This window comes from Bos javanicus, chromosome 5 (genome assembly GCF_032452875.1).
Source record: "Bos javanicus breed banteng chromosome 5, ARS-OSU_banteng_1.0, whole genome shotgun sequence".
Taxonomy (NCBI): Eukaryota; Metazoa; Chordata; class Mammalia; order Artiodactyla; family Bovidae; genus Bos; species Bos javanicus.
Window position 1 is genome coordinate 107,592,553 of NC_083872.1, and position 24,233 is coordinate 107,616,785.

Below are 24,233 nucleotides of genomic sequence, written 5' to 3' on the forward strand. Positions count from 1 at the left end.
ATGTACCCACTCCAGCATTCTTGTCTGGGAAACCTCATGGGCAGGGGAGCCTGGTGGGGTACCCACTCCAGCATTCTTGTCTGGGAAACCTCATGGGCAGGGGAGCCTGGTGGGGTACCCACTCCAGCATTCTTGTCTGGGAAACCTCATGGGCAGGGGAGCCTGGTGGGCTACAGTCCGTGGAGTTGCACAGGGTCGGACACAAGTGAGCGACTAACACTTTCACTGCTTTACTCCCCAAGAAGGCTGTCCAGTTCAAGATCAGCTCCAAGACCCAGCTTGGAGTCAGAACTGGTCCTACCAGGAAAATTCCACTCTCGGGGTGGCAAGAGGATGAGGGAGCTGGGCTCGGGAGATGGGGAGGAGGGATGGGAACTCTTTCATTGCCCCTCCTCCCATTCCCCCTGCAGGTCTGGTGGCTTCTTTCCCAGGGGAACCAGGAGCCCTCACCCCACTGGCTGCTCCTAGCACCTCAGCGCTTCCTGCTCCCACGACCCTGAAACCTCAAGGCAAACTCTGGAAAAATTGTGGGAACTGGCCACAGGGATGGAGACCACCAGGAGGGCCGGCTCTTGTTCCCACATTCCCAACACCACTGGAGAGGCCTATTGCCCCCCTAGGAACCCTCTAATCCCCTTTCCTCCCAAGACATCTGGGTGGGAAGCAGCTTCCCCCTCCACTGCACCCCAACCCCACAGGGAATGAATGTACAGCAGGCATGAGGGAGCCTTGCCCACCATCACAGGGGGCCACAGAGTCCCCGGATGTCAGACCTGGAAGCAAGCAGATTATGAGACAGGCGGGGACTGGGGACCTGGGACCCTTTACTGCCGTGCGTGTACCTGGACAGGTGTCTCCTCATCTCTTCAAGCAACAGATACAAAGAAACTGTAAGGAACTGAAACTAGCGGCACGCCCGCACAGCCGGGGCAAGTCATGAACCATAAGATGCAAAAGCCAAAACCCAACTGCCATGATCCCTGTCCACCACTAAGGGGGTGGGCAGACCCCCTAAGCCACCCTCCCACCTGACCCACCATACCCTCACCCCAGCTCCTGCCCCGCCCCCAAGGAAAGGAGCTGGAGAGAGCCCATGCCCCGCCCCTCCGTGTGCAGAGTTGCCTGCTGCCCACAGCAAGGGTCTCCAGGCTGAGGACCCAGCTGCACAGCTTGGTGCACTCGGGGCAGGTGGCCAGCCCCTGAGAAACCTGCTGGCCTCCACCCCATGCCCCCGGCAGCAGGGCTGTCCCAAAACCAGCAGACTCTTGTGGGAACACCCACCAGGGCCGTGAGGAGGAGGGTGTGGGAGATTTTTGTTTCCAGAGGGCACTAGCTTGCACAGGGAAGGGGAAATGCTCAGCCAGTCCATATGTCCAGCGAGGGCAGGGGTGAGGGGGCCTCAGGAGGTGGGAGGCCAGATCAGGGAGGTGGCCCTGCTCCCATCTGCCACCAGGTGGCAGCAGAGAGCACCATGCCTGCCCCAGGTCCCCAGTTCCGGAAAAGAGGAATCCGGCTGGAGCAGAGTTCCTCTCCATCCCCGGAGGGCCTTCTTCACCCACCAACTAGCCAGTTAACTGCCACGGTGTGCAGGCAGTCCAGAGGGAGGCAGAAGGGGCCACCCAGAACCCAGGAGTCTGGACATCTGCTTGTGCCTGGCATGCCAGCATCCTTGTTCTCACAAGCTGAGCAGTCCTCAAAGTTCTGAGCAAAGGATACCGGATGCTCTGAGGATGCTGGGCAGTGGGGATGGAGCTCACCCTGGCTGGACCACAGACTTTTACTCCAGCCACCAGGTGGTGACTTCTACCTACACATCATTGCAGGTGGCTTCCCTTCTTCCAGCCCCCAGGTCCTCCCCAGGACACTGTCCCCAAGTGGCCCACTCCATCCCCACTCCCCCTCCCTCCTTCCCTTTGGAACAAGACCTCACAGCTTATCCAAGCCCTGCCTTCTTCCTCCAGGAAGCCTTCCTCCTCTAGGAAGCCTCCCCCAGCCAGGGAAGGGTCTGGCATGGTTTGGCAGGGGCCTCGGGAAAGGGGCACCCCCACATCTCTGTGGGAGACTGGGAGTCTCTCACAGATCCAAAGCATCCTCTGATGGAGAGGGTGGAAAGTGGGGAGAAGACAAAAGTCTAGAGAGGAAATCTGGTCAGAGGGGTGTGGGCTGGTAGAGGAACTGCCAAGGGGGGCTGCCAATCTGGGGGGCTGCTCACCCCCACAGAGGGGGCCCTCTCTCTCCCACCCCAAGAACCACAATGGACAGAAAAAAGGTAGGCACATGCAGCAAGCGCTCCATGGGGCTTGTTAACAAGGCAGGAGAGGGAGGTGAGGGGGACACTGGCCTGAGAGCAGGAGGCTTCAGTCGTGTCTCTGGCCCCGAGCAGCTGTGTGAATTGCAAAAGTCACTTTGTCTCTCAGGTCCTCAGTTTCCTCGTCCACAACGTCAGGGTTGGGACAAAGACAGAATGCCAAACAGAGCTGCCAGGAGCTCTGTCTTCAGAAGGTCATGAGCTGGGGAATGTCTGTGCAGGGTGCAGGCTGTGCCACCCCGAGCCCCTGCCACCCCAACGCTCCATGTGTTGAGGACAACACTGCAAGGCAGGCTGGAACTGGAGACGCCTTGAGAGCCTGTCTCTGGGAAAATGCCAGACAACAGTGGCTGTGTCTTTCTTTGGTTCCTCCCTGTAGACTCCAGGATGCTGAGCCAGGTGAGGGGTCCCCTCCAGCAGAACATTGGGATCCAGCGTGGGTGTCAGTGGTCACGTCTGACATGGCACTACCCTCTCCAAGCCCAGAGATGGTAAGAGGAAGCCCCCCATAGAGGGCACTCCCCCCGTGTACACTGCAGTTGTCATAATCAGACAGCGGGCTTCAGGAAGACCACCTCCTGCTCAGATAAGATGCTGAGTTCCAACAGGCACGGCATGCTCCAGCCCCAGGAGGGGCTGCCCACGGACAGCACAGAGTTTCTCGGCAAGGCTGCGGGAGGGGGCAGAGGTGAAGCTGTCCGCTGGGGACACAAGAGCCACCTGGCTTCCGGGCACTTCCTACAAGTGCGTCTCCTTCTCCCCAGCCATGAGGCCCTCCTTAAGTGGGGTGGGCCCGCAGTCCCGGCTGCTGCCACCATCCAGACAAAGGTGTCTCTTGGGCTGCGGCAGGCTGGGGTCAGGGGTGACGAGCTGCCGTAGGCGCTGTGGGGAGAAGAGGGAGTCAGTGGTGCTGTTGGCGAGAGAGGCAAAGACAATATGTCCTCCTGTCTGTGTCCCCAGGGCCCAGCTCAGAGCCTGCCCGTGGGGAAGCTCAGTGCGGTGCGACTGAATGAATGAGCACAGATCTCGAGAAGAGAGAGGAGGCAGTGGTGTGGGGACAGTGTGGGAACCAGTCCTGACATCTGTGTAGCCATAGGCAACCCACTGAACCATACCACACCTCAGCACAGTGCCTGGCACAGGATCAGTGTTCAGGGTCTATTTTGTCCTTATTATAACTATTCTTATTGCTACTTCTATCAAATACTCAGTAAATGTCTATCATGTTTCTTCCTAGTAGTACTGCTACTATTACTATTGCTATTGATGCCATCTCCCTGCCTTGAACACTGATGTGATGGCTGGAATCATGACCACCTTCTTGTGACCATGAGGTGATAAGTATGATGACGAAGGGACACCATGAGCAGGATGAAAGTGCAGGAATAGAGGAAGCGTCTGGTCCCCAATGGCCTCTTCAGGCAGCCAAAACAGAATGCCAGAAGCCCTAACTCTGATCTTCATGTGTAAGAAGACACTGAGCCTGTTTGTTTATTGCAGTTGGGTTTTCTGTGACTTGTAAGTGACACAGATTCCCACATATGTAATGTCTTTGTGGGACACTGGCTCTATGTCTTCCAGGAAGGTATGTCCTACAGCCTAAGCCGGGAGCCTTTGTAAAGGGTTCGCACAGGGATAAGAGGAGAGAAGAGGGGAACTGTGTGGATGAACTGTGGCTGCCGGTCACCAATTTCCAGGAGCAGGAATCTGTGCTCTGTGACTCCCTGTGTCTGGCACCTTTGAGGTCTTGTTTATAACTTAGTTTCCCAGGTGGTGCTAGTGGTAAAGAACCTGCCTGCTAATGCAGATAGATGAGAGAGACGCAGCTTCGATCCCTGGGAAGACCCCCGGAGGAGGAAATGGCAGCCCACTCCAGTATTCTTGCCCAGAGAATCCCCAAGGACAGAGGAGCCTGGTGGGCTACAGTTCATAGGGTCACAAAGAGTCAGACACAACTGAAGCGACTTAACAGGCACACACACCCCTTAACCCTTTGACAGTTGCTCTTGGTCAGCCTGCCCAGATGATCTGGAGGTCAGATTCCGAAGGTCTAGACTCCTGACCATTTCTGAAAATGAAGCCACGGGTCTTCAAAGACCCTTCTCCTTAAGATTCTCTTAGACAGAAGGGCTGCCTGGCCTCAGAGCTGCCCCAGCCATGATGCCCTGCCCATTGTCCAACCTCCACAGGGCCACTTTCCCAGCCCCTACCTTCTTGAAGGAACCCCGGGTCTTCAAGAGGGTGACGATGATGAAGAGAGGGACACAGCCCATGGAGGAGCCAGCCAGGAACCAGCCAATGAAGTATCCCCAGGTCGGGTACACATAGACGTTGTTGTATTTGAGAGGTGTGTACTTGCTCAAGGAGAAGAAAAAAGTGGCCTAGAGAGACAGGGGGAGGGCAGGCGCAGATGCAGGAGGGGCCCACGAACCCTCTCCTCGGGGATGGAGCACAGTTAGATACACTGGTGCTTCTGGAGGTGGAGAGTAGACGCCATCGCAGACCATGGGCCAAGGCGTCAGTCACATCCAGAAGGAAGGGAGGGGAGACGAGACGCTCCAAGCAGACAGGCGGAAGTAGACCAGCAGCTGGAACATCAGGCAGACCGACAGACCGACAGAGTTGCCAAAGGAAGGGATGGAGCAGGAACCAGGCCGGATGATAGTGCTCGTGAAACCAAGAGACGGTGAGAAAAGAGGGGCGGGGGGACCAGCACACAGAGGGCACGGACCTGCCCCCCAAGGAGCCCCAGAACTCAGCCCCCTGCCCCTCATCTCCCGGAATCGACTGGAGAGGCAGGAGGGGATATAGGGGGCACTGATGGGCACATACCAGGCAGAGGCCAGGGGTCAGGAAGAGCCAGGAGATCTTCACCAGGGGCCATGGCCGGTAGCCAATCATGTCTGCCACGTTGTCATAGAAACGGTCGGCCCCTGCCCAGGTGGGTGTCGGGAGAGTGTGAGGACAGGATGGGGGGCAGCGGATGGGTTTGGGGAAGGACTCGGCTGCTCCGTCCTCCCCATCCCCCACCGTGTGGGGGAAACTGGATCAGCACACAGGAGTGACACTCGGGGAGGGGGAGGCTGCCCCCAACAGGGAGCCCCCTCATCCCCCAGGGTGTCTCTGGCCTCCCGCCTAGGGATGAAGACCCACGTCCTAACACACGGGAGGGTGTGAGCCAGGGGTGCTCAGTGGCCACACAGATGCTTATCACATCACAGAGACAGATTCGGTTTCAAGTAAAAGCAGCAGAACAGCCAAGGGGCCGCTGAGCCACGCGGGGCACTGGGCAGGGGCGGTGTATGCATCCCAGGCTCCAGGTATTCATAATTATTCTCACTATTCAAGGAACCCAGGGTTGTCCCAAGCACAGCTCCACCTGCCATTTGAGAAATGCCTGGGTTCCCAGCGATGGATAAACCTCAAGTAAAAAGAACCAGGGCAGAGACTTCCCTGAGGGGCCAGTGGCTAAGACTCTTGTGCTCCCAGGGCAGGGCGCCTGGGTTTTGATCCCTGGTCAGGGAGCTAGATCCCACACGCCGCAACTAAGAGTTCTCATGCTGCAACTAAGACCCAGAGCAGCCAAATAAATAAATACAAAATAAATATGAAAAAAAATTAAGAACCAGGACAGCAGCTCAAGGAGCCACAAAGACCAGAAGGCCAGCTTGCTGGTCCTTACCTGGGGCAGATCCAGCCCTTCCAGGGACCCCAAGGCTCCCCCCACCACTTACCATACACCCAGCCGACGCAGATCACCTCAAACACGGAAAGGAAGAGCAGGCACGTGCCGCTGCAGGCATAGTAATCAAACAGCTGAAAGAGGTACATCCCACCCTGCAGGCAGGGGATGGAGCTCAGGCTTCAACCTTCCCCTGGGCGGTGGTGGGTGGCAGGGGACACACCCTGTCCCACCAGAGAAGACAGATGCCCACCTTGTGGGGTGCCACCCTGCTCGGCCCAAGGAAGTTGTCCCTTGCAGCTAGAGTGTGCCCTGCCTGTCCGTGCCTCCCAGGCCTCATCTGACAACCATCTCTGACCTCAGTGAGGACCCCGGGGACTGTGGCGTAGATCCACTGTGTTGTCTGCCCAGAATCCCACCTTCTGGAAGGTGCTGTGTTGTGGCCATCTCACTGTGAGTTTGTGCGCCCCACTCCCCTGTTTCAGGCCTGAAGAGGAGCCAGGGCTGACTCTCAGGAAAAGGGCCCTGTGTCCCCAGGGTTGGCCAGTGGCACAAGGGAAGCCCAAAGCTGCCCCAGCCATCTGTAACATCCCAGGAGGAAAATCTGCCCAAGAATGACATCATCAGAGGAAAGGAGGGGACCATCTCTGATGATGTCATTGGGGGCTGCTGGATCCAACCGTGCCTGAAACCGAACATCTAGACTTATCTGTTCCCTGATTCAAAAAGTTCATTTTCCTGCTTAAGCCAGCTTGTGTTTGGTTTCTGTCACCTGAAACCAAAGGAGAGGAAACCAACACAAGAAGGCTCGACCGTGTGGCCCCTCCAACCTCGGGGGAGGCTCCGCCCCTGCCGCTCACCTCAGTGACCAGGAAGAGCCCGATCAGGCAGCACGTGACTGAGATGGCGAGGATCAGAAGCTCCCGCCGCCCGCTCCTCCGGAGCTGCCTGGGGAACATGTCCATGGAGGCCGTCACCAGGCACTCCATACAGACAAACTGTGGGCCGGAGGGGGCTGGTGAGAGGGGTCACTGCCCACGCCTGCTCCCTGCCCCCCACCTCCACGCTGACCCGCAGAGTCAGGGGCACAGGGGTCAGAGCTGGGGTGAGGCCAGCCCAGGTCTCCACCACAGAGGCTCCCAGCTGGGAGGGGGGGGGGGGAGGCTGGGTGGCCTGACTGTGCGGGAGGGATGTTTGGGAGAGCATGTCCATGTCTGCGAAGGGTCAGGCCTGGGGGTGGGGGGTTGGAGTGGGGGACAAAGGAGGCAGCCCCTCACAGAAGAGGGTCCCTAGGCCAGGGGTTCCCCTCCCGCCAACCTCAAGGACGGGTCCTGGTCATGCAATGGAGGAGGAGCGACCCTGGGCTGGGGCCAGGGAGCTGGGGAAAGTCCTGGCAGGGAGCACAGAAGCTGGGAAGGGGGCTGCAGGGTGGGGCGGGGTGGGGGTGGAGCAAACCTGGCTGTCCAGCCCGAGGAAGATGAGCATGATGAAGAAGAGGCAGGACCACAGCTGGGACAGGGGCATCATGGTCACGGCCTTGGGGAAGGCGATGAAGGCCAGGCCGGGGCCTGCCGGGCACACACAGCATCAGGGGGGCCCGCCCGCACGCGCGTGTGCACGTGTGTGTCTGCCTGCGTGCGCTGGCTGAGCCAGTCGACTACTCTGGGGAGCACACTTTCCACCTGTCCGCTCGCCTCTCCCTCCTCCCTCCCCGGGTTTTGGGGTCCTGCTCTGTGCCAATCACTGCCCCCCAGTGTTGAAAGTTTCCTAGTATCTGGTTTCTGGGACTCCCACTCCCACCCCACCCTCTGTCCCCTGCCCATCCTTCCCTCCAGCTCCCAGACAGCCAGGCAGCACCCACCTGACTCGGCCACTTCAGAGATGGGCACCCCCTGCTCCCGGGACATGAAGCCCAGGATGGAGAAGACCACAAACCCGGCCACGAAACTGGTGCCACTGTTGAGGAAGCAGAGCGCGATGCTGTCCCTGTGGGAAACGGGAAGGAAGAGGGAGAAAGAAGCCCAGCATGCGAGGAGATCCAGAGCCAGTGAGCGGTGAAGGGCAGGGAGAAAAGGAGGTGGGGGATGGAGACCGAGGCCAGGTACCGGGAGAAGAGCCCAGTCTGGAAAGCGGACCACAGGGTTGGATTTGTGCAGCTCGGGCCCCCACACCCACCCCTCCGTCTCCGATCACAAAGGAGGGAGGCCCCCCTGCCACCCCCAGGCCCCACCCCCGCTCACCTGTAGCAGTTGTTGTGGTACTTGTTGTAGCTGCCCAGGGCCGTCAGGCACCCCTGGCAGATGGCGAAGGAGAAGAAGATCTGGGTGCCCGCGTCCATCCACACCTAAGGGAGAGAGGCCCCGAGAAAGTAGTGAAAAGATGGGGGGAGCCTGCAGGGAGCCTGGTGTGCGTGACCACACAGCCCCCCATGAAGAGCGGCCCCTCCGCCTCCCCTCAGAGCATCCCACGTCCACCAGTGGGTCCTCCTCCTCCTGTCCTGGGCGCGGTGGGCATCACGTGTATGCGTGCTGTCCACACTAGCTCCAGGGCAGCTATATTATAATTTCTTCTATATTATCTCTCTTTTCTGTGGTGGGCATATTTTGCCTCTACACCAAGGGAAAAGCAACCAGAGGTTTTTAGAAGTCTGAATCTGGTTTGGGGCAGGAGACACCTAGGATAAGGGTCCCCAGCAAGGTTCCTACCTGGGGGTCCTTGAGCCGAAGCAAATCTGGTTTCAGGTAGTAGATGATGCCCTCGTAGGCTCCGGGCAGGGTGACGCCTCGAACCAACAGGATGACCAGCATCAGGTAGGGAAACGTGGCTGTGAAGTAGACAACCTGCAAGGGGGAGGCCAAGGTCACCCCTCTCCAGACGGCATGAGCCTCCTGAGGAGGGGTGAGTGCAGGAAGCTTGCCACCCCTCCTTCACACGTTCCGGGGGGTCTGGGGCTCCCCAGCACAGGGTGAGACACACATCAGCGGGCCAAACTGGGGCGGGCTTATTTCACCCTGCAGGTTGCTTGCTTATGTACACAGGCCTTTGACAGTCATATCGAAAAAGAAAGACTTTCCCAGTGTTGAGCTAAACCCCTTTCCCGGGACGTCCCCTGTTCTTAGCAGGCCCTTCCCTTCACTACTTTCTCTTTCAGGTCTCCAGGGGGATGCCGTGGTGGTGGTAGTGGGGGGAGGGGTCCCTGCAGACTCTGGGGGCCACAAAGAGCGTGCCCGGAGCCCGAGCCCCTCACCTTGCCCGTGATCTTGACGCCCTTCCAGATGCAGAAGTAACAGATGATCCAGGCGAGCAGGAGACACAGGGCCAGCTCCCAGCGCAGGCCGCCCAGGTGCTGGATGCCAGGGCTGATGCTGAGAACACGTCTCCTGCAGATGAGGGGTGGGGGGTACACCGCCAGGTGAGGCCGAGGGGACAGCAAGCCGCCTCCTCCGTCATCACTGGGTGTCCTGATCCTCAGAGCTGACCCCACGGATCTCAGCCTCCAGACCACCCCACCCCCTGCCCCTCCCCTGCCCCATGGACAGCACGTTCCCATCTGTGGTCTATAAGCCCTTGGCCATCATGAGACCAAATCACATAATGCCACAGGTATGTCTGTCTAACGCATCCAGCTTTCTCTGTTGCTCAGAGAGACAGAGACAGTGAGGGTGGCACGTGCCTGAGGGGCCCGTGGTGGGGCACAGCTGATGAGCAGGTGGGTGAGCAGATGCCTGGGGAGCAGAGGGACTGGTGTGCACTGGGGTTGGCAGGTGACGGTGATAGGAACATGTGAGCCAAGGGCTGGAGGGCGTGAGGGTGAGTCAGGGCTGGGTGGGCGCCCTCGGGAGAGTGTTGGCAGCTACGTGTGTGCCGAGGTGAGTGTGTGTTGGGGGGGGAGGGCGGGTAGACTCTGTAAGCACAAAGGTGGACACGTGTGGATGTGGGAGAGGGTGTAAGTGCTCAAGTGGAGGCTGCAGGTGCGAGTGTGGGTGAGTGTAGAAATTTGCCAGTTTGTAAATATTCCAACTTCGGCCAAGTTCAAGCTACCGCCAGGACGTCAGGGCACCCAAAGCTGGAAAGGTGCACAGAGCTGATCTCCTGAGCTGCGAGGTGCAGGCGGATTAGTGGGTGCGGGTAGGGGAGGGTGAGCAGGCTTGAGTGGGAAGGGAGTCACATGGACACTCACATGGAGTCACTCACACCCATGTGAGTCTAGGTGGACACGGGGGTGTGGGGTGAGGGTGAGGGCGTGGGCGGTAGGTATGCGAGGGTCCCTCATCTCTTGGTGATGGGAGGTGTGTGCTGGAAAGGACCCCACATCCCAGGTCCTGGACACCCAAATTCCCTCCCCTGGCACCCCCAGAGGCACATCCAGGCCTGCTACCTACTCCCAGAATTCCATGACGGGGGACGTGACATTCTCGGATGGGCCCGTTGTGCCGGCTGTGGAGTGGTTCAGGAAGTCCATGCAGTGCTCTGTGGGGGACGAGGGGGCATCCACAGTGGGCGAAGCAGGCAGAGACACCCTCACATCCTGTCCCCCACCCTCTGGCCTGCTTGCCCCATCATTCCCAGCCCTGGAGACCCCGCTTTCCAGTGTCAGGAGTTCCCCCTTGGGAAGCCCAGGGAACCAGCCCCCTCTCCCACCAAATCTGGTCCCGCCGAATCTGACTGCTCCTCTGGGCCCCCCTGGTCTGCCTCTGCCCCTCTGGTCTCCGGGGTCTGGTGCACAGTAGGCCCACGGTAAACACTGGCTCAATGGGTGGACGGTGGGGGCAGTTAGTGCCTGGCAGCCAGTTATCACCCACAGTCCCACGGGGCTGTGGGCTGTCAGGGCAGTTGGTTGAGTGACCCACACGGGGCTGGCCCACAGAGTGGCCCCCAGCAGCCCCCACAGCTTGGCTTGGGGCGGGTTTGGCTGGGCGCCTGGTCACTGTTAGCCTGTTGCCAGGCTCCCTGTCCCGGGCCCAACCCAACAGGTACCTGTGTTCCAGGAGTGGGCGCAGGTGGTCCAGGGCAGCTCGGAGGTGAAGGAGCTGAACAGGTAGAAGAGGGCCCAGGCCAGGATGATGATATAGTAGATGTTCAGATAGGCCTCGATGACTACAGACGCCAGCCCAATGCCTTGGGGACAGGGTGGGGGGTGGGGGTGGGGAACAGGAAGGTCTGAGAGATCAGAGTTAGCCCGGAACCCACAGGAGCTGTCAGTGGCGCTGGAAGGACACGGGGCCACGGAGACACTGCCAGGCTTACTCACAGGCCTGAGAACCCTTTACTCCTTATTTTTCTAAATAAGAACAGCAGGTGACACCACAGCACAACACGGCCTTAGGCCTTCTCCCATCACCGTGGTCACCGTGGTTACACCATTGGACGCACATGGGGGGCCCAGCCGTTTGCTTGTAGCACATTTTTCCGTGAAGCTGTGAAAACTCAGCTCCAGGGCTCCTCACTTGCAAGCACCCCTCCTAAGACTGCACCTAGTTTTGTGCCTGAGTACGATTTTGTATTGTCTTTCCCTGAAGACCACTTGCCCCAGGTTTTATAAGCTTTATAATCCGGTCCTACAAAGCCGGATTATACTTCCTGCTGCCCCTGCAACCCTGAGCACAGTGTGGATGAGGGAAGGGGTGGTGGGGATGGGGCTCCTGGGGGCCTGCAGGGGGGCGGGGGGAGGACACTCACCCTGGAGGAGGGGGCAGATCTTCCGCCAGGCTGTGACGCTGCCCTGGCTGGTGTACTGGCCCAGTGCCACCTCCAGGAAGAACACCGGGATGCCACAGGAGAAAAAGAAGATGAAGTAGGGGATGAAGAATGCTCCTGTGGAGAAAGGGGAGGTGGGCTGAGCCTGTAGCCACCCCTCAATGTCCCTCCCGCTCCCCCCAGACCCCAGAGGCCCAAGGCAGCTTCCTACTGTTCTGAGCAGGGCTGGTGGAAAGTTTCTGGTCTGCACCCCACCCAGGATAGGAAAGACCTTCGAAGGGAAATGAATGAAAAGGTAGGTGGAGATCCCAATATACATACTATTTACTGTCTCAATGTGCTTCACAAATCTGATTCAGTTTATTATTTTTGGAACCAAAAACATGTGTTCTGTATAATTTGATCAATGGCACCCCACTCCAGTACTCTTGCCTGGAAAATCCCATGGACGGAGGAGCCTGGTAGGCTGCAGTCCATGGGGTCGCTAAGAGTTGGGCACGACTGAGCGACTTCACTTTCACTTTTCACTTTCATGCATTGGAGAAGGAAATGGCAACCCACTACAGTGTTCTTGTCTGGAGAATCCCAGGGACAGAGGAGCCTAGTGGGCTACTGTCTCTGGGGTCACACAGAGTCGGACACGACTGAAGCGACTTAGCAGCAGCATTAAATTATCAAGTAGGTTACTTTTTAGAGGAAAACTAACAAACAAAAATATCTTGGAAAAATTATTTTCCTTCTCATTCAGAGGGTTTTTTCCCCTCATATTCAGAGGGTTTTCCCTTCTCTCAGGCTCTGGTCTGAACTGGGCTTCTCTGACAAGGTCACTCTTCTGCTGGGGGGCTATTCTTGGGATGTGGTTTCAGCGTCGGAGGCGCTGACCTGCAGGCCGTGGAGGGAGGCCAGGCCTAAAGACACCCTGGAAATGACAGCCCAGGGTGTCCACCTCCCTCATCTCAGAAGTGTGTGCCTGGGTGAACACATTGCGTAGTAATGCAGTTATTGCAGAGTTAATTGCATAGTAATAACACTTGGCACTTGGGCTTCTGTCTGTAAAGCCTGCTTCTAAATGCTTTACCAATATCAAAACCCTCACAAAGCAACCTCCCAGGTACTGATGTTATCCCCATTTTACAGATGAGGAAAGTGAAGCAGAAACTCAGGTAGTCTGACCCTGAGACTGGGCTCGTAACCACAGTGTTACAATGCTTCTCAAGCATGTGTTACTGTGTAGAAAAAATAGAAAGTATAATGGGAAAGAAAGAGAAAAGCATTATATCAGTGAAAAGTGAAAGTGAAAGTCTCTCAGTCATGTCCGACTCTTTGCGACCCCATGGACTATACAGTCCATGGAATTCTTCAGGCCAGAATACTGGAGTGGGTAGCCTTTCCCTTCTCCAAGGGATCTTCCCAAGCCAGGGATCAAACCCAGGTCTCCCGCACGGCAGGCAGATTCTTTACCAGCTGAGCCACAAGGGAAGCCCTTGTATCAGCATATCCGTCCAATTTTCTTATAAACATATCCACATATATTTCTTTTTTTTGCAAAAATAAGAACCTACTACGCATGACTTGATGACCATTTAAAAATGTACAGACTTCCCCAGTGGTCCGTGCTCCCAATGCAGGGGGCCTGGGTTCGATCCCTGGTCAGGGAACCAGATCCCACATGCCACAACTAAAGATTGGTTTCAGTCAAATAAATAAATATTAAAAAAAGAAAATTAATCATGGATGCTTAAAAAAGAGAGCAGGATACATAGTAAATGTTCAATAAATATTTGTCAACTTAAATATAAATGGTGTTTAGAAGGATTTTCTAAACAATGGCTATTTTTACACAGGACTGTTCCTTCTTTTTCACCTTTCTGAAATATTTCTAATATTCACATACATCATTTCCACAAAAGAATAAAGGTATTTTCAAAAGGCAAAAATGAATCTGGCCACTCACAAACAAACCCATGTAAATGAATTATTCCACTGATGTGAAATATTCCAAGCAGGTAAAACCACAGCCACAGGAAGCAGATTTGCGGTTGCTGAGGGCGGGCTGGGAGAGGGCTGGGGAGTGACTTCTGATGGGTACAGGGCTTCTTTTGGGGGTGATGGAAAGATTCTAGAATCAGTTGTGGTGACAGTTGTACAGTTCTCTGAATATACTAAAACCACACTTTAAAAGGTGACTCTGGCCCCTCCCCATTACACCCTTGCTCATTTTTACTGCTGGTGCTAAAACATGCATAATTGCTTCTTTAATTAAAATCCTAGACAGGGGTCACGTCTCTTATTTGATCAACGTTCCTCAGTGGCTCCTGTCTCACTCAGATCCAAACCTCAGGTCCAGGCCCGTGCCCTCTGGTCTCTCCCCCACCACCCACCCCATCACTCCCCTCCTCGGCCCTCCTCAAACAGGCCAGCTGCTCTTCACTTGGCCTTGGCCCTTGCTGTCCCCTGAGTTTGGCGTGTTCTTCACCTGGACTCCACCCTTGGAACTCACTGCTTCACCTCCTTCAAGTCTCAGCTCAAAGGCCACCTCCTGGACAGACCCTGTCCTGGTCCCCTCGCCTCCCGCGTCTCGTCCTTCCCTTCCCGATCCAGTATCTCCCCACCCCGTCCCTCCACCCTGCTCTGCTTCTAGCCCGTCCACGCTTCACCTCTCAACAGACTGCGGTGGATGTGTTTGTCTGTGACCTGCTGCCCTTCGCTGCAACGTGACCCGGAGTGTGTTCTGTTTTGTATCTAGCACAGTGCCTGGCACAGGGTGGCCCACAGTAGGCGCTGAGCGAGGGACCGAGCTCTTCAGTGACTGACTTCCTCTTGGAGAGGAGCTTGTTCTGAGGAATCAAGCCCATTTCACGGCGGGGGATGCTGAGGCCAGTGGTGCAACTGGAGCTCCACAGCTCTCCCCCACCGCGCTCACCTCAAGTGAACTCACCTCCCCCGTTTTTGTAACAGAGGTAGGGGAACCTCCAGACGTTGCCGAGCCCGATGATCTCCCCGGCCACGGACAGCACGAACTCCATCTTGTTGTTCCACTGGCCTCGATCCTTCACCTGGTCCTGGGCTTCCTGGTCCGGCCTCGGGCCCTCCTCGGGGGCCCAGGGGACCACCGGAAGCCCCTCCTTGGGAGCTGCCAGTTTTCTGTCGTCTGCAGCCATGGATGGGCTGGGAGGCCGCAGATGGGTGTGAGCGGGACGGTGGGAGAGGTCAGCCTGCAGGGACGAGAGGAATGAGCTGGGCAGCCCCAGGGGTACTACCACCCCTGCTCTCCCCATTCTAACCCTTCAGCGTTGCCGGGAGGTTTTCTAATAGTGTTGGATCAGATTCTCAAATTCTCAGTGACATTTGCACCTCAAGTTACCCTTTGCTCTCATGGCTCCAATAATAAATAGGGAGCAGTTTGCTCTTTTAAAAAATGTACATATGTATTTATTTATGGCTTTAAAAATTTTTATTGGCATAGGGTTGATTTACAACGTTCTGTTAGTTTCTGCTGTACGCAAAGTGACTCAGTTATACATATACATACACCACTCTTTTTTAGATTCTTTTCCCATATAGCTCATTACAGAGTATCAAAAAGAATTCCCTGTAACGTACAGAAGGACCTTATGAATGCAAGCATATTTTTTTAATGGGAACTGCATCTGGATTTTATTTTATTTTTTATTAATTTTTACTGGAGTATAGTGGTTTTGGGCTTCCCTGGTGGCTCAGCGGTAAAGAATCCACCTGTCAATGCAGGAGATGTGGGTTTGATCCCTGGGTCAGGAAGATCTCCTGGAGTAGGAAATGGCAACCCACTCCAGTATTCTTGCCTGGGAAATCCTATGAATGGAGGAGCCAGTGGGGTACAGTCCATGGGGTCACGAAAGAGTCGGACACGGCTTAACAACTAAACAACACAAACAGTAGTTTCTTTACGATGGGAGCGGCTTGCTCTTTGCCCATTTTGCAGATAGGAAAACCCAGGCCTCGGCAGGCGAAGTGATTTGCCTGAGACCACACAGGAACTAGACGGGGATTAAAACCCAGACTCGGGGACTGTTATCCCAAGTCTCTTTTGATCCTTGCAGCCAGCTGCCATCCCCGCTGGCCCATCTGCCTTAGGTCCCCAGCGTCCCGTGAGTGGCACCATTCTAGCCATAAGGGGGTCAGAGGCTGCCGGGAGCGACGGGAGGTCAAAGGGCTGGTGTGGCCAGGTAACAGCATGGTCTTCTCCGGGCCAGCTGCGTGCTCGTCACTGTGCCAGTACAATCGATTGCCTCCGGGTAAACACGGGGCCAACTCGCTCTGGGCATCTGATTGGGAGGGCAGGGGAAGGTGGGGCCACCTCATGAGGCCAGATGGGGACAGGGTGGCCTTCAAGGGAAGCCTGGTTCTTCCCCTTCTCTTGGTTGAACCTCCATCCTGAGAGCTGGCAAGGATCCTGGAGGCAGAGGGGGTCACCAGAGAGAGCCTCACTTGGGTGGTCACCTCCAATCCGAGTGGTGTCCTCAAGGGAGATCCAGAGTGAGTGCCCATCACAGGCAGGTCATTGTTCCTCCTGACTTCCTACCGTCCTGAAGGGCGGCCGCTGTCTGCTCTCCCTTGTCCCTCCCATGGCCCATTTACCGGCTGCCAGGAGATAAACTGATGCCTGCTCTATCCGGAATCCTTGTTTGCCTCCCCTCCCCACACTCTGCCCAAGGCCACCTCTGATTCTGTTTCCAGGAGCTGCCAGGAAAACGTGCCTAGGCTGCAGAGGGGGGCACTCACCCACATGCCCCCTCCCCTCCCCCGCCTCCAAGGGGCACTGGGGAACCAAAGTGACCAGGAGCTACCAAGGGCTCTGTTCCTCCAAGGCTCCAGAGAAACACAAGGGATTCTTTTTATTAAAAGAAGCGTCTGTTTACTTGTTGGTTCTTTTAACCCAGGCAACAGCCCAAGCCCAAGTCAGCTAGGAGGGCGTGGCAGGGCCATTTGAGGTTATGGAAATTTTTGAAGGTGACTTGGAGGGTGCAGATTGTCCCAGGAGTGAGGAAGCATGTCGGGGGCGGAAATTCAAGTTCTGGGACCTACGAGGAGGCTTCCCTGGCAAGCTCAACCCTGGACAGAATGTGAGGAGAGAGGCGCCTGGTGGAATCAAAGACCTCAGCCTCTGATACAGGGAAGGGGTGGGGGGAGAAGGGAAGGAAAAACAAAGAGGCCGGCCCCCGGGGCTTTGAGAACCAAGCCTCAGGTGGAAAGAACGGGGTGGTCTGGCCCCAGGGGACACCTGAAACAATGGTGGATGCTGATACAGAATTGAGGCTGGGCACCCTGAAGACTGGGCCCTGAACCCTTATCAAACAAATGAATGGACTTGAAAACACAGACGAAGAAGCATCAGACAGGGACTCCAAGGTCTGGTCCAGACCTGGCTCAGAATAACAACAGAAGCAAACCTTAGCACTATGCCCAAAACATACGCGTTTGCATGCATTATTGAGTTTCATCTCCATAGAAATCTTTGTGCTAGGAATTACTACTAACTCTGTTTTATGAATGATGAAATGAAGTTCAGAGAAATTCAGGAACAGGCCCTGACACCCCCAGTAACTATTTTTGAATGATCTGAAGAAACTTACCAGTACAGTAAGTGGGGAGCTGTGCCTCCGGGTTGCTCTGTTCTCTTAGGTAAGTCTCACCTCCTCTCTGGGCTTTAAGTCTCCCTGAAAGTGAGAATGACGCCTGCTCAACTGTGGTATTGGGAAGGGGGGGGACACAAATGAGATCCACAAGAGCCAAGGAGAGATATTGCCTTTGCTTGACACGCCATAGGGTAGCCGAGCTCCGGGCCTGAACACAGGGTCACCAACTGGGCGGCCGGGAGACAAGGCTCACTGTCCCCAGACCAGAGGCAGTTATTTCAGGGCCAAGTCGTCCCCAGCAGCTGGAGATGCAGAGACCCCCTCCCCAACTCTGGGAAAGGAGGAAATGAAGGGAAAACTGGAGGAGAGTACAGGATGCGGGGGAAACCTCAGAGCTCAGAGTGGGCACAGGATTTGGGAGAAGAGAACGCGTACAAGCTGACCCTGATGTGAAAAGTTTTGCTCTGTTTTCTTAAAAAAAAAAAATATATTGAGAGGAGCATGATTTATGGGTTAAGGATGAAATACCGAACAGCAGGACGAAAGCAAGAACACAGGAAAGGGAAAGCTGGCTCAGAGCCATGGCAAGTCAAGGGGAAACAGGCTGAAACTGCAGCAAGCAGGCTTCGAGTTAGACTCAAGGAAGAACTTTCCAGTCGGATGTTAGACATAAAAGCTGTCTGAGCTCTCCCTTTGGAGGGTTACTTTTAAAAGCCAGAAAGAGACTTCCTTGGTGGTGTAGTGGCCAAGACTCCACACTCCCAATGCAGGGGTCCCAGGTTCAATCCCTGGTCAGGGAACTAGATTCTGCATGCCACAACTAAGACCCAGCACAGCCAAATAAGTAAATATTAAAAAAAAATTTTTTTTTAAGCTAAAAAGAGAGCACCCTGCCCTCCTCGCCCACACTATATGCCTTTCCACCTCTGGCCCTTTTGCAAGGAATACTTAAACAACAGTGTTACCCTCAGTCTCGATGACTTGCAGAGAACTCCCCCTTCCAAGGGCTCACCCCAGCTCTGTCACCTCGCCAGCTCCTCGAATCGCCTGCCCAGGCTGCCGCCGGCTCTGCTCAGCTGAGGCAGGGAGTGAGGGTGCGACCTGGACCTCCCCATTCTTCAGTGCCTCCAGAGGCAAGATACCCACACCCATGGCCGGCTCAGCCCTGCCCAGGAAGGAACTCTTCAAGAGGCTGATAAGCCCCACAGTCACCATTTTTAGGGGCTGGGCAGGTAGGTGGAGGCCTGCCCAGTGTCCAGCCAAGGAGCAGGCACAGGTGAAAACGCCGCTGCCCAACAGGCCCGGCGATGGGGGAGCGGCCCAGGCCCTGGACGCTCAGCCCCGGCTTCAACCCACACCCACATACCAGCTCCCGTTCTGCACACACACCGGGGCCGCTCCCGTCACGTCCCCATGCGCTCACATACCTGTGTGCACCGCACCACAACCTGACCCCCACCCCTGTCCAGTCCTTCACACCCCGTGGGCTGCCTGGCTCAGCCCTTGTGGTTCCCCGGTGCACAGGCCCACAGCCTCCTCCTCCTCCGGGGAGCCTGCCTGGCGGGAGTCTGATCAGGTCGTGGCCCTTCACCTGCCAGCCTTCCTCCTCACCTGCGGGCACCACCTGCCTGCCTCCCCTTCCCTCTCGAGCCGGTGGGTGATCACCTCTCTCTCACCCGCTCCCTGGGGCCACCCCCCATCCAAGGACTTTCCTCCTGCTAGGCAGGCTTGTCCCCAGCAGCTCAGATGCTGCTGATGGTGCCGGGAGCTGGGGGGTTGCCGTGTCCTAAGAGTCCCCAGCACCAGACTTCCCCTCCAGCCTCGCTCATAACCAGACACACGCTTCCACCCAGTCCTCCTCCCGGGGGTCCACTGAGCCCTCTGTGGCAGCTCTCAGTCCTCCTCATCCCACATCCCACTCACCTCATCCCTTTGTCCAGCTCCCCGGCTCCCGTGTCCCCAGCAGAGTCCCGGGAAGACGCTAAGAGACCCAGCCTGAAAGGGAAATTGCCCCACTCCTTCCCCTGTTCCTCCCAGCTCAGAATCCCATCCAGCGTGGTCCTGGGACCGCCCCGCCCGGGACAGAAAGTGACTGTGTGTGTCCACATGCATGTGAGCCAGTGTGTTGGAAAAAGAAGGGGCAGAGAAATGCCGCAAGCAGAAAGAGGGCCGGAGGCCAAGAGTCTGAACCAGGATTACAACTCCTAACCTCAGGAAGTCTCCTTCATCCCCAGCCCCCTCCCCCACCTCCCTCCCTCCCAGCCGGGGCTGGTGGCTGAGGCACTGTCTCAGGAGGACCCCCCAGAGACCCACATCCCTCCCCTCCTTTGCCCTGTCCGTTCCCCTCCCCTCTCACCTCGCTCCTCTGGTGTGGCTTCTGCTCCTCCGGAGGGAAGCAGATGGGATGGACAGGGCTGGGCACAGCCCTCTCTCACTGGGTGGTAGGGTGGGTGCTACCAACCCCCAGGCTGCAGGCTGAGATCTGGGGAGGGCAGGGCAGGGAGGAGGTGAATCACCGCTGGACTTTTCCACCAGTACCTGCCCTCTGCGGTTTCGCGGCCAGGCTCTGGACCTTCCCAGCCACAGCCCCTTTCCTTGGGATTTTCCTAGACACAGTGCCCAGAGCATGCCTCGGGAAGCAGCATCCGCAAAGGGCACAAGTTTGCAGGCAGACAGCCCTGGGTCTGCCCCCTTCTCTGTCACCTCCCGGTCATGTCAGCCGGGCAGGCATCTGAGCCTCTTTTCTCACCTGATAGCACCCACTTGCAGAGCTGCCAAGAGGGTTAAAGGGTGTTACTGGTGTCTCAGGCCACTTGCTGGTGTTTGCTGGGGTCTTCCAGAAGCAGGGGCTGGGGTGCAGGAGTCCCGGACGGCGACACGATGCTCTGGTGACCTCTGGGCAGTAAGCACACAGTCGGGACTTGTCTGACCGCCTGGCAGCGACCCGTGGTGAACTGGTGTCTGAGTTAGCGTCTGTGTCCCCTCTGTGTGCCCGGGGAGCTGCTCTAGAACAGGGTCCTCATTGACGTTTCTGCAATGTCCTCACGGCAGTGGCACAGGGCTGCCTGTGATCTTTCACTCTGTACAGCCAGGGTCTCCTTCTGGACAATGAAGACGTCTCTCTGGCCCCAGGTGGTGGCGGGGGAGGAGAAGTTGTGGGGAGAAGGGAAATTTCCCTCAGCCTGGACTTCCCCTTCGTGTTCTAGAACTTCCCCGCAGGGCCGGGGTGTGAAGCTCGAGTCTCAGTCTGTAGTTTTCCATCAGCACCCTACTCAGCGTCTCTTGGGCCCCTTTCGGCACTTCCCCCAGGCTCCATGGACAGAATCCTCACTCCCTGCCCCCAGCCCCCAGTGGGGATGGAATGACTGTGCTGCTTGCTGCGATGCCCGGCTGCTGTCCCCTGTCCCCACAGTGCGTCAGCCGAATGGCAGAGGGGCCCCCAAAGTCCCTGTGATTGATTACCTGGCTGCAGCTGCTCAGAACCAATGACTCCACCTCTCGGGGAAGTGGGGAGCGTGAGGGAAGAAAGCCAGGCTGGGCAGAGGGTGAATTTCCCAGCTCAGGCATTCATTCAGAAATGTTTCTTGGTGCCAAGTGTGTCAGGCGTCTCTGCAAGGACCTGGAGATACACGTGTCACCTCCTGTTCGTGTCAAAGAGAAGGGCTGCCAGGTTTCACCTGGCTGCCCTGTGTCTCCCACCCTCCCTGACTCAAGCCCACCAAACCCTTCAGCTTCCAGCCCCTGCTGGGCATTTAGAACAATCTGTAAGTTCCCAGAGGCATGAGACTTCCATCTTTGCAAAAGGTGAGGATCCCTAAGCTACCTGGAAAGCCTGCCTAAGGCTGGGCTGTCTCCATGCTGGGGAGGGTCGGGAGTGAAGATGGACTAGTGAATCCGGTATCTTAGTGCAGTGAAAACCGTTGCATCACCGCAGTCATCTTCTATCCCAAGCCTGCTTTTGGAGGGCCTGAGGTGGAACCTGGTTCCTGAGCACCTAACTCAGGCCAGGCACTTTACATGACACCCCATTTTGTCCTCACGAGAAACATGATGAGAAACATGAAATCTAGAAATTGTTAGCCCGTTTTTCAGTGAGAAAGCTGGGGCAAAGAGAAGCTCATTTACTAGGTGTCCCTAGTAAATGAGGGAGCTAGGATTTGAAGCTGGGCTCCGAAAATCTGTGCCTGTTCCTCTGCAGCAATGTTGCCTAGACCAGGAATATCTAGAGGGCAGGGATCACATCTCATAATTCTATGTTTCTCCCTCAAGCATTTGATATAGTGCTGGATCAGAGTAGGCACTTGGATGGATGGATAAATTTGTGGATAGATGGATGGGTGGATGGGTAGATAGACGGATGGCTGGCTGGATGGATGGACAGACGGATGGATGGATGGGTGGGTGGATGGACGGATGGGTGGGTGGGTGGACAGTGGGTGGGTGGATGGACAGACGGATGGATGGATGGATGGATGGATAGGTGGGAGAGAAGAAGGGATGGAGGGAGGGAGGGATGGATGGATGCAACTTGAGGGAAATACTGATCTTGGTTTTCCCTCTCCAGAAAGGGTATTGCTCTCTCAGAACCAGGGGATAGATTAGGGCCTGGAGGACTCAGGTCTTGCTTTTCTTAGACAAAACTACTGATGCTAAGCAGGACCCTCAGGCCATGGATGTAGGGTTATTTTAGGTCTGCCTCTCCCTTGCTTCCTAGCAGAAATGCTTAGGTAATAAATGTGTAGCCTTCTTCCTGGGGCCCCTTGCAACCTGATACACGGGGCTGGGGAAGTAGGGGGGCAGCAAAGATGTCTCTGAGCTCTTTCTGGGCTTTTCTGTTTCACTGACAACTCAATGCAGGGGTGGGGGTGGAGTCATGGAAAACAGGATGGATTTGCCTGAAATATGTCTCCAAGGCAGCTACACCTACCCTCTCCACTGGACTCTAACAACACAATGAGGTAAATATTATTATTCTCATTTTATAGCAGAGAAAATTAAGGATCGGAGCCATGAACTTGCCCAAGGTCACATCGCTAGTAAGACCCACGCCAGGCCTGCCCGCCTGGCAGACTGTGGTGTGTCCAGAGGCCTGCCCGCCTGGCAGACTGTGGTGTGTCCAGGTCTGTACACATTCATCTGTGGAGAGTGAGGGGCTGTGTGTGTGCACACGTGTGGGTCCTAGACCAGTTGTATGTGTGAGCACAGTCTGAGGGCCCATGAAGCCTGGGGACTCAGTGTCCCCTTGGCAGCTCCCCGATCTCAGGACGGCCAGCCCTAACTCTCTGGGTACTACTGCCTTTCCTCTTCCTTCCAGCTTGCCCTGAGGCTCTCTGTCCGCCTCACAGAAACCTTGATACAGAGGCGCTGATCTGCCCATTTTACAGATGAGCAAACTGAGGGTGAATAGAAGCTAAATGATGTGTTCTAAGGTCTTCTTCTCCAATAGGTGATGTCTCTAGACAAAAGGCTCTTCTTCCTCTGGGAACTGCAGGATCTGAATCTCCCAATCAGGGCTCGAGCAGAGGGGACAGAAAGTGGCCCCACCCCAACCATCCCTTTGAGAGGCTGAAGTCACGTCCAGGTATGGCCATTCCCTTTCCCTGACCTGAGCCCTGACTTTTAGGACAGCTCCCCACCTCATCCATCCCCCACTCTTCTAATGACCTCAGGGGTGGGCTCACATGCCCGTGACCCCATCCAGCCCCACCACAAACCTGTGTGTGGGTGAGGTGCCCAGTATCATCTCTGTCTGCAAAAAATGAAGACCTGAATTCCACCGAGAAACACGGCAGGTGTGAGGCAGGAGAAGACCAGAACCCAGATCTATGGATCTTGTGCTGGTGAGTTATTTTCCAACTCCATCCACCATCAGTGAAGCTCCCAACTCGGGGTCAGATCACCATGACTGAACAGCCCACCTCCCTCCCTGGGTCTTCCCAGACCCCTGTCCTGGGATCCTCGGGGTCCCTCCCACACCCACTTATTCTTTCGCAGAGACTGCTTTTCTATCATAGCGGTTGTCGTCCTTTGTCCTTAAAGAGATGTCCATTTTCGCTCCTCACGTGTCCTGAGCACAGCACCCCGTAGTTTGTGTACTGGAAATGTCCTCAGCTGGGCAAAGACTCCACGTGTGTATCTGGAGACCCACAAGTTCCTCTAGCAAACTTATTTCTCCCATCTTAGGACTGGGTTGCGCCTGGCACACTGGGGTGGGGGGTGGGGGCGGAAGCCACTGTCCACGAATGAGCTGCCACCACTGATTTTAATAAACCCTCCCAACAATAAAAGAATAAAACCTGAGGACTTCAGTGCATTTTCCCACTAGTAGGCTCACTAAAATGCTAAGAAAATCACCCAGGAAACTCTGTGCACCTGTCTGCATCGCTAAGAATCCTGCCAAGCGCCAGGTTGCAGAGCGCACCTGCGGGCGCTGCAGAGCCAAAGTCAGGCCCGCTGACCCCGAGGTCGCACAGGCTCTGCTTCCCACCTGGCTCCTCTCTGGCCGCCTCTGCGCGCTCAGGCCCGGCAGCCCGCGGAGGTCCCCTAGCCGCCCACCTCGAGGCCGCGTCCTGGTTACCGAGTCTGCATCCATCCTCCTGCGAGCGGAGAGGCGCCGCGGCCCCGAGGAGGCGCCGCCCTCTGCTGGCCGAGTCGGGTAGTGGCCTGCTCCGCCAGGGCTTCGCGGACTGTTTGTACGTGTCTAGAACCCGGCGCACGATGCCCGGTGCGGTGTGCAATTTGGGAAGGCAGGGCCAGGAAAGGACTCGGCGGGGGGAAATCGGGCGGAAAGAAGCCCAGCCACTCTCATCCTCCTTCCTCTAACGAGAACTCCTTCTTCTCCCTTCCATCTCCTTTCCTATTCCAGAGTGAAGGAGCAGGGGAAGGGACCTGGGAGAGGGGACGGATGGGGAGAGGGGATGGATGGGGGGTG

The 24,233-nt window shown here is 56.4% G+C and overlaps 1 protein-coding gene across 10 annotated transcripts; it reads right to left on the reverse strand.

The window, feature by feature from the left end:
* Positions 1-2,265: 2,265 nt before the first annotated feature.
* SLC6A12 (solute carrier family 6 member 12) lies at positions 2,266-22,381 on the reverse strand. 10 transcript variants are annotated; one of them, XM_061418270.1, is made up of 17 exons: positions 20,052-20,719; positions 19,659-19,784; positions 17,300-17,383; positions 14,626-14,902; positions 11,670-11,804; positions 10,968-11,108; positions 10,373-10,460; positions 9,238-9,370; positions 8,696-8,830; positions 8,231-8,334; positions 7,852-7,976; positions 7,446-7,558; positions 6,851-6,988; positions 6,043-6,145; positions 5,141-5,241; positions 4,519-4,689; positions 2,266-3,190 (listed from the first exon to the last, which is right to left on the reverse strand). In XM_061418270.1, the coding sequence occupies exons 4-17, from the start codon at positions 14,846-14,848 to the stop codon at positions 3,047-3,049; spliced, it is 1,854 nt and encodes a 617-aa protein (XP_061274254.1). In that variant the 5' UTR covers positions 14,849-14,902; positions 17,300-17,383; positions 19,659-19,784; positions 20,052-20,719; the 3' UTR covers positions 2,266-3,046. The 10 variants fall into 10 exon arrangements, with proteins under 10 accessions (XP_061274254.1, XP_061274248.1, XP_061274247.1 ...); XM_061418264.1 differs by adding an exon at positions 20,765-22,381 and having other exon boundaries at positions 3,075-3,190; positions 4,519-5,241; positions 20,052-20,197; XM_061418263.1 differs by adding an exon at positions 19,226-19,297 and having other exon boundaries at positions 3,075-3,190; positions 4,519-5,241; positions 20,052-20,726.
* Positions 22,382-24,233: the final 1,852 nt, after the last annotated feature.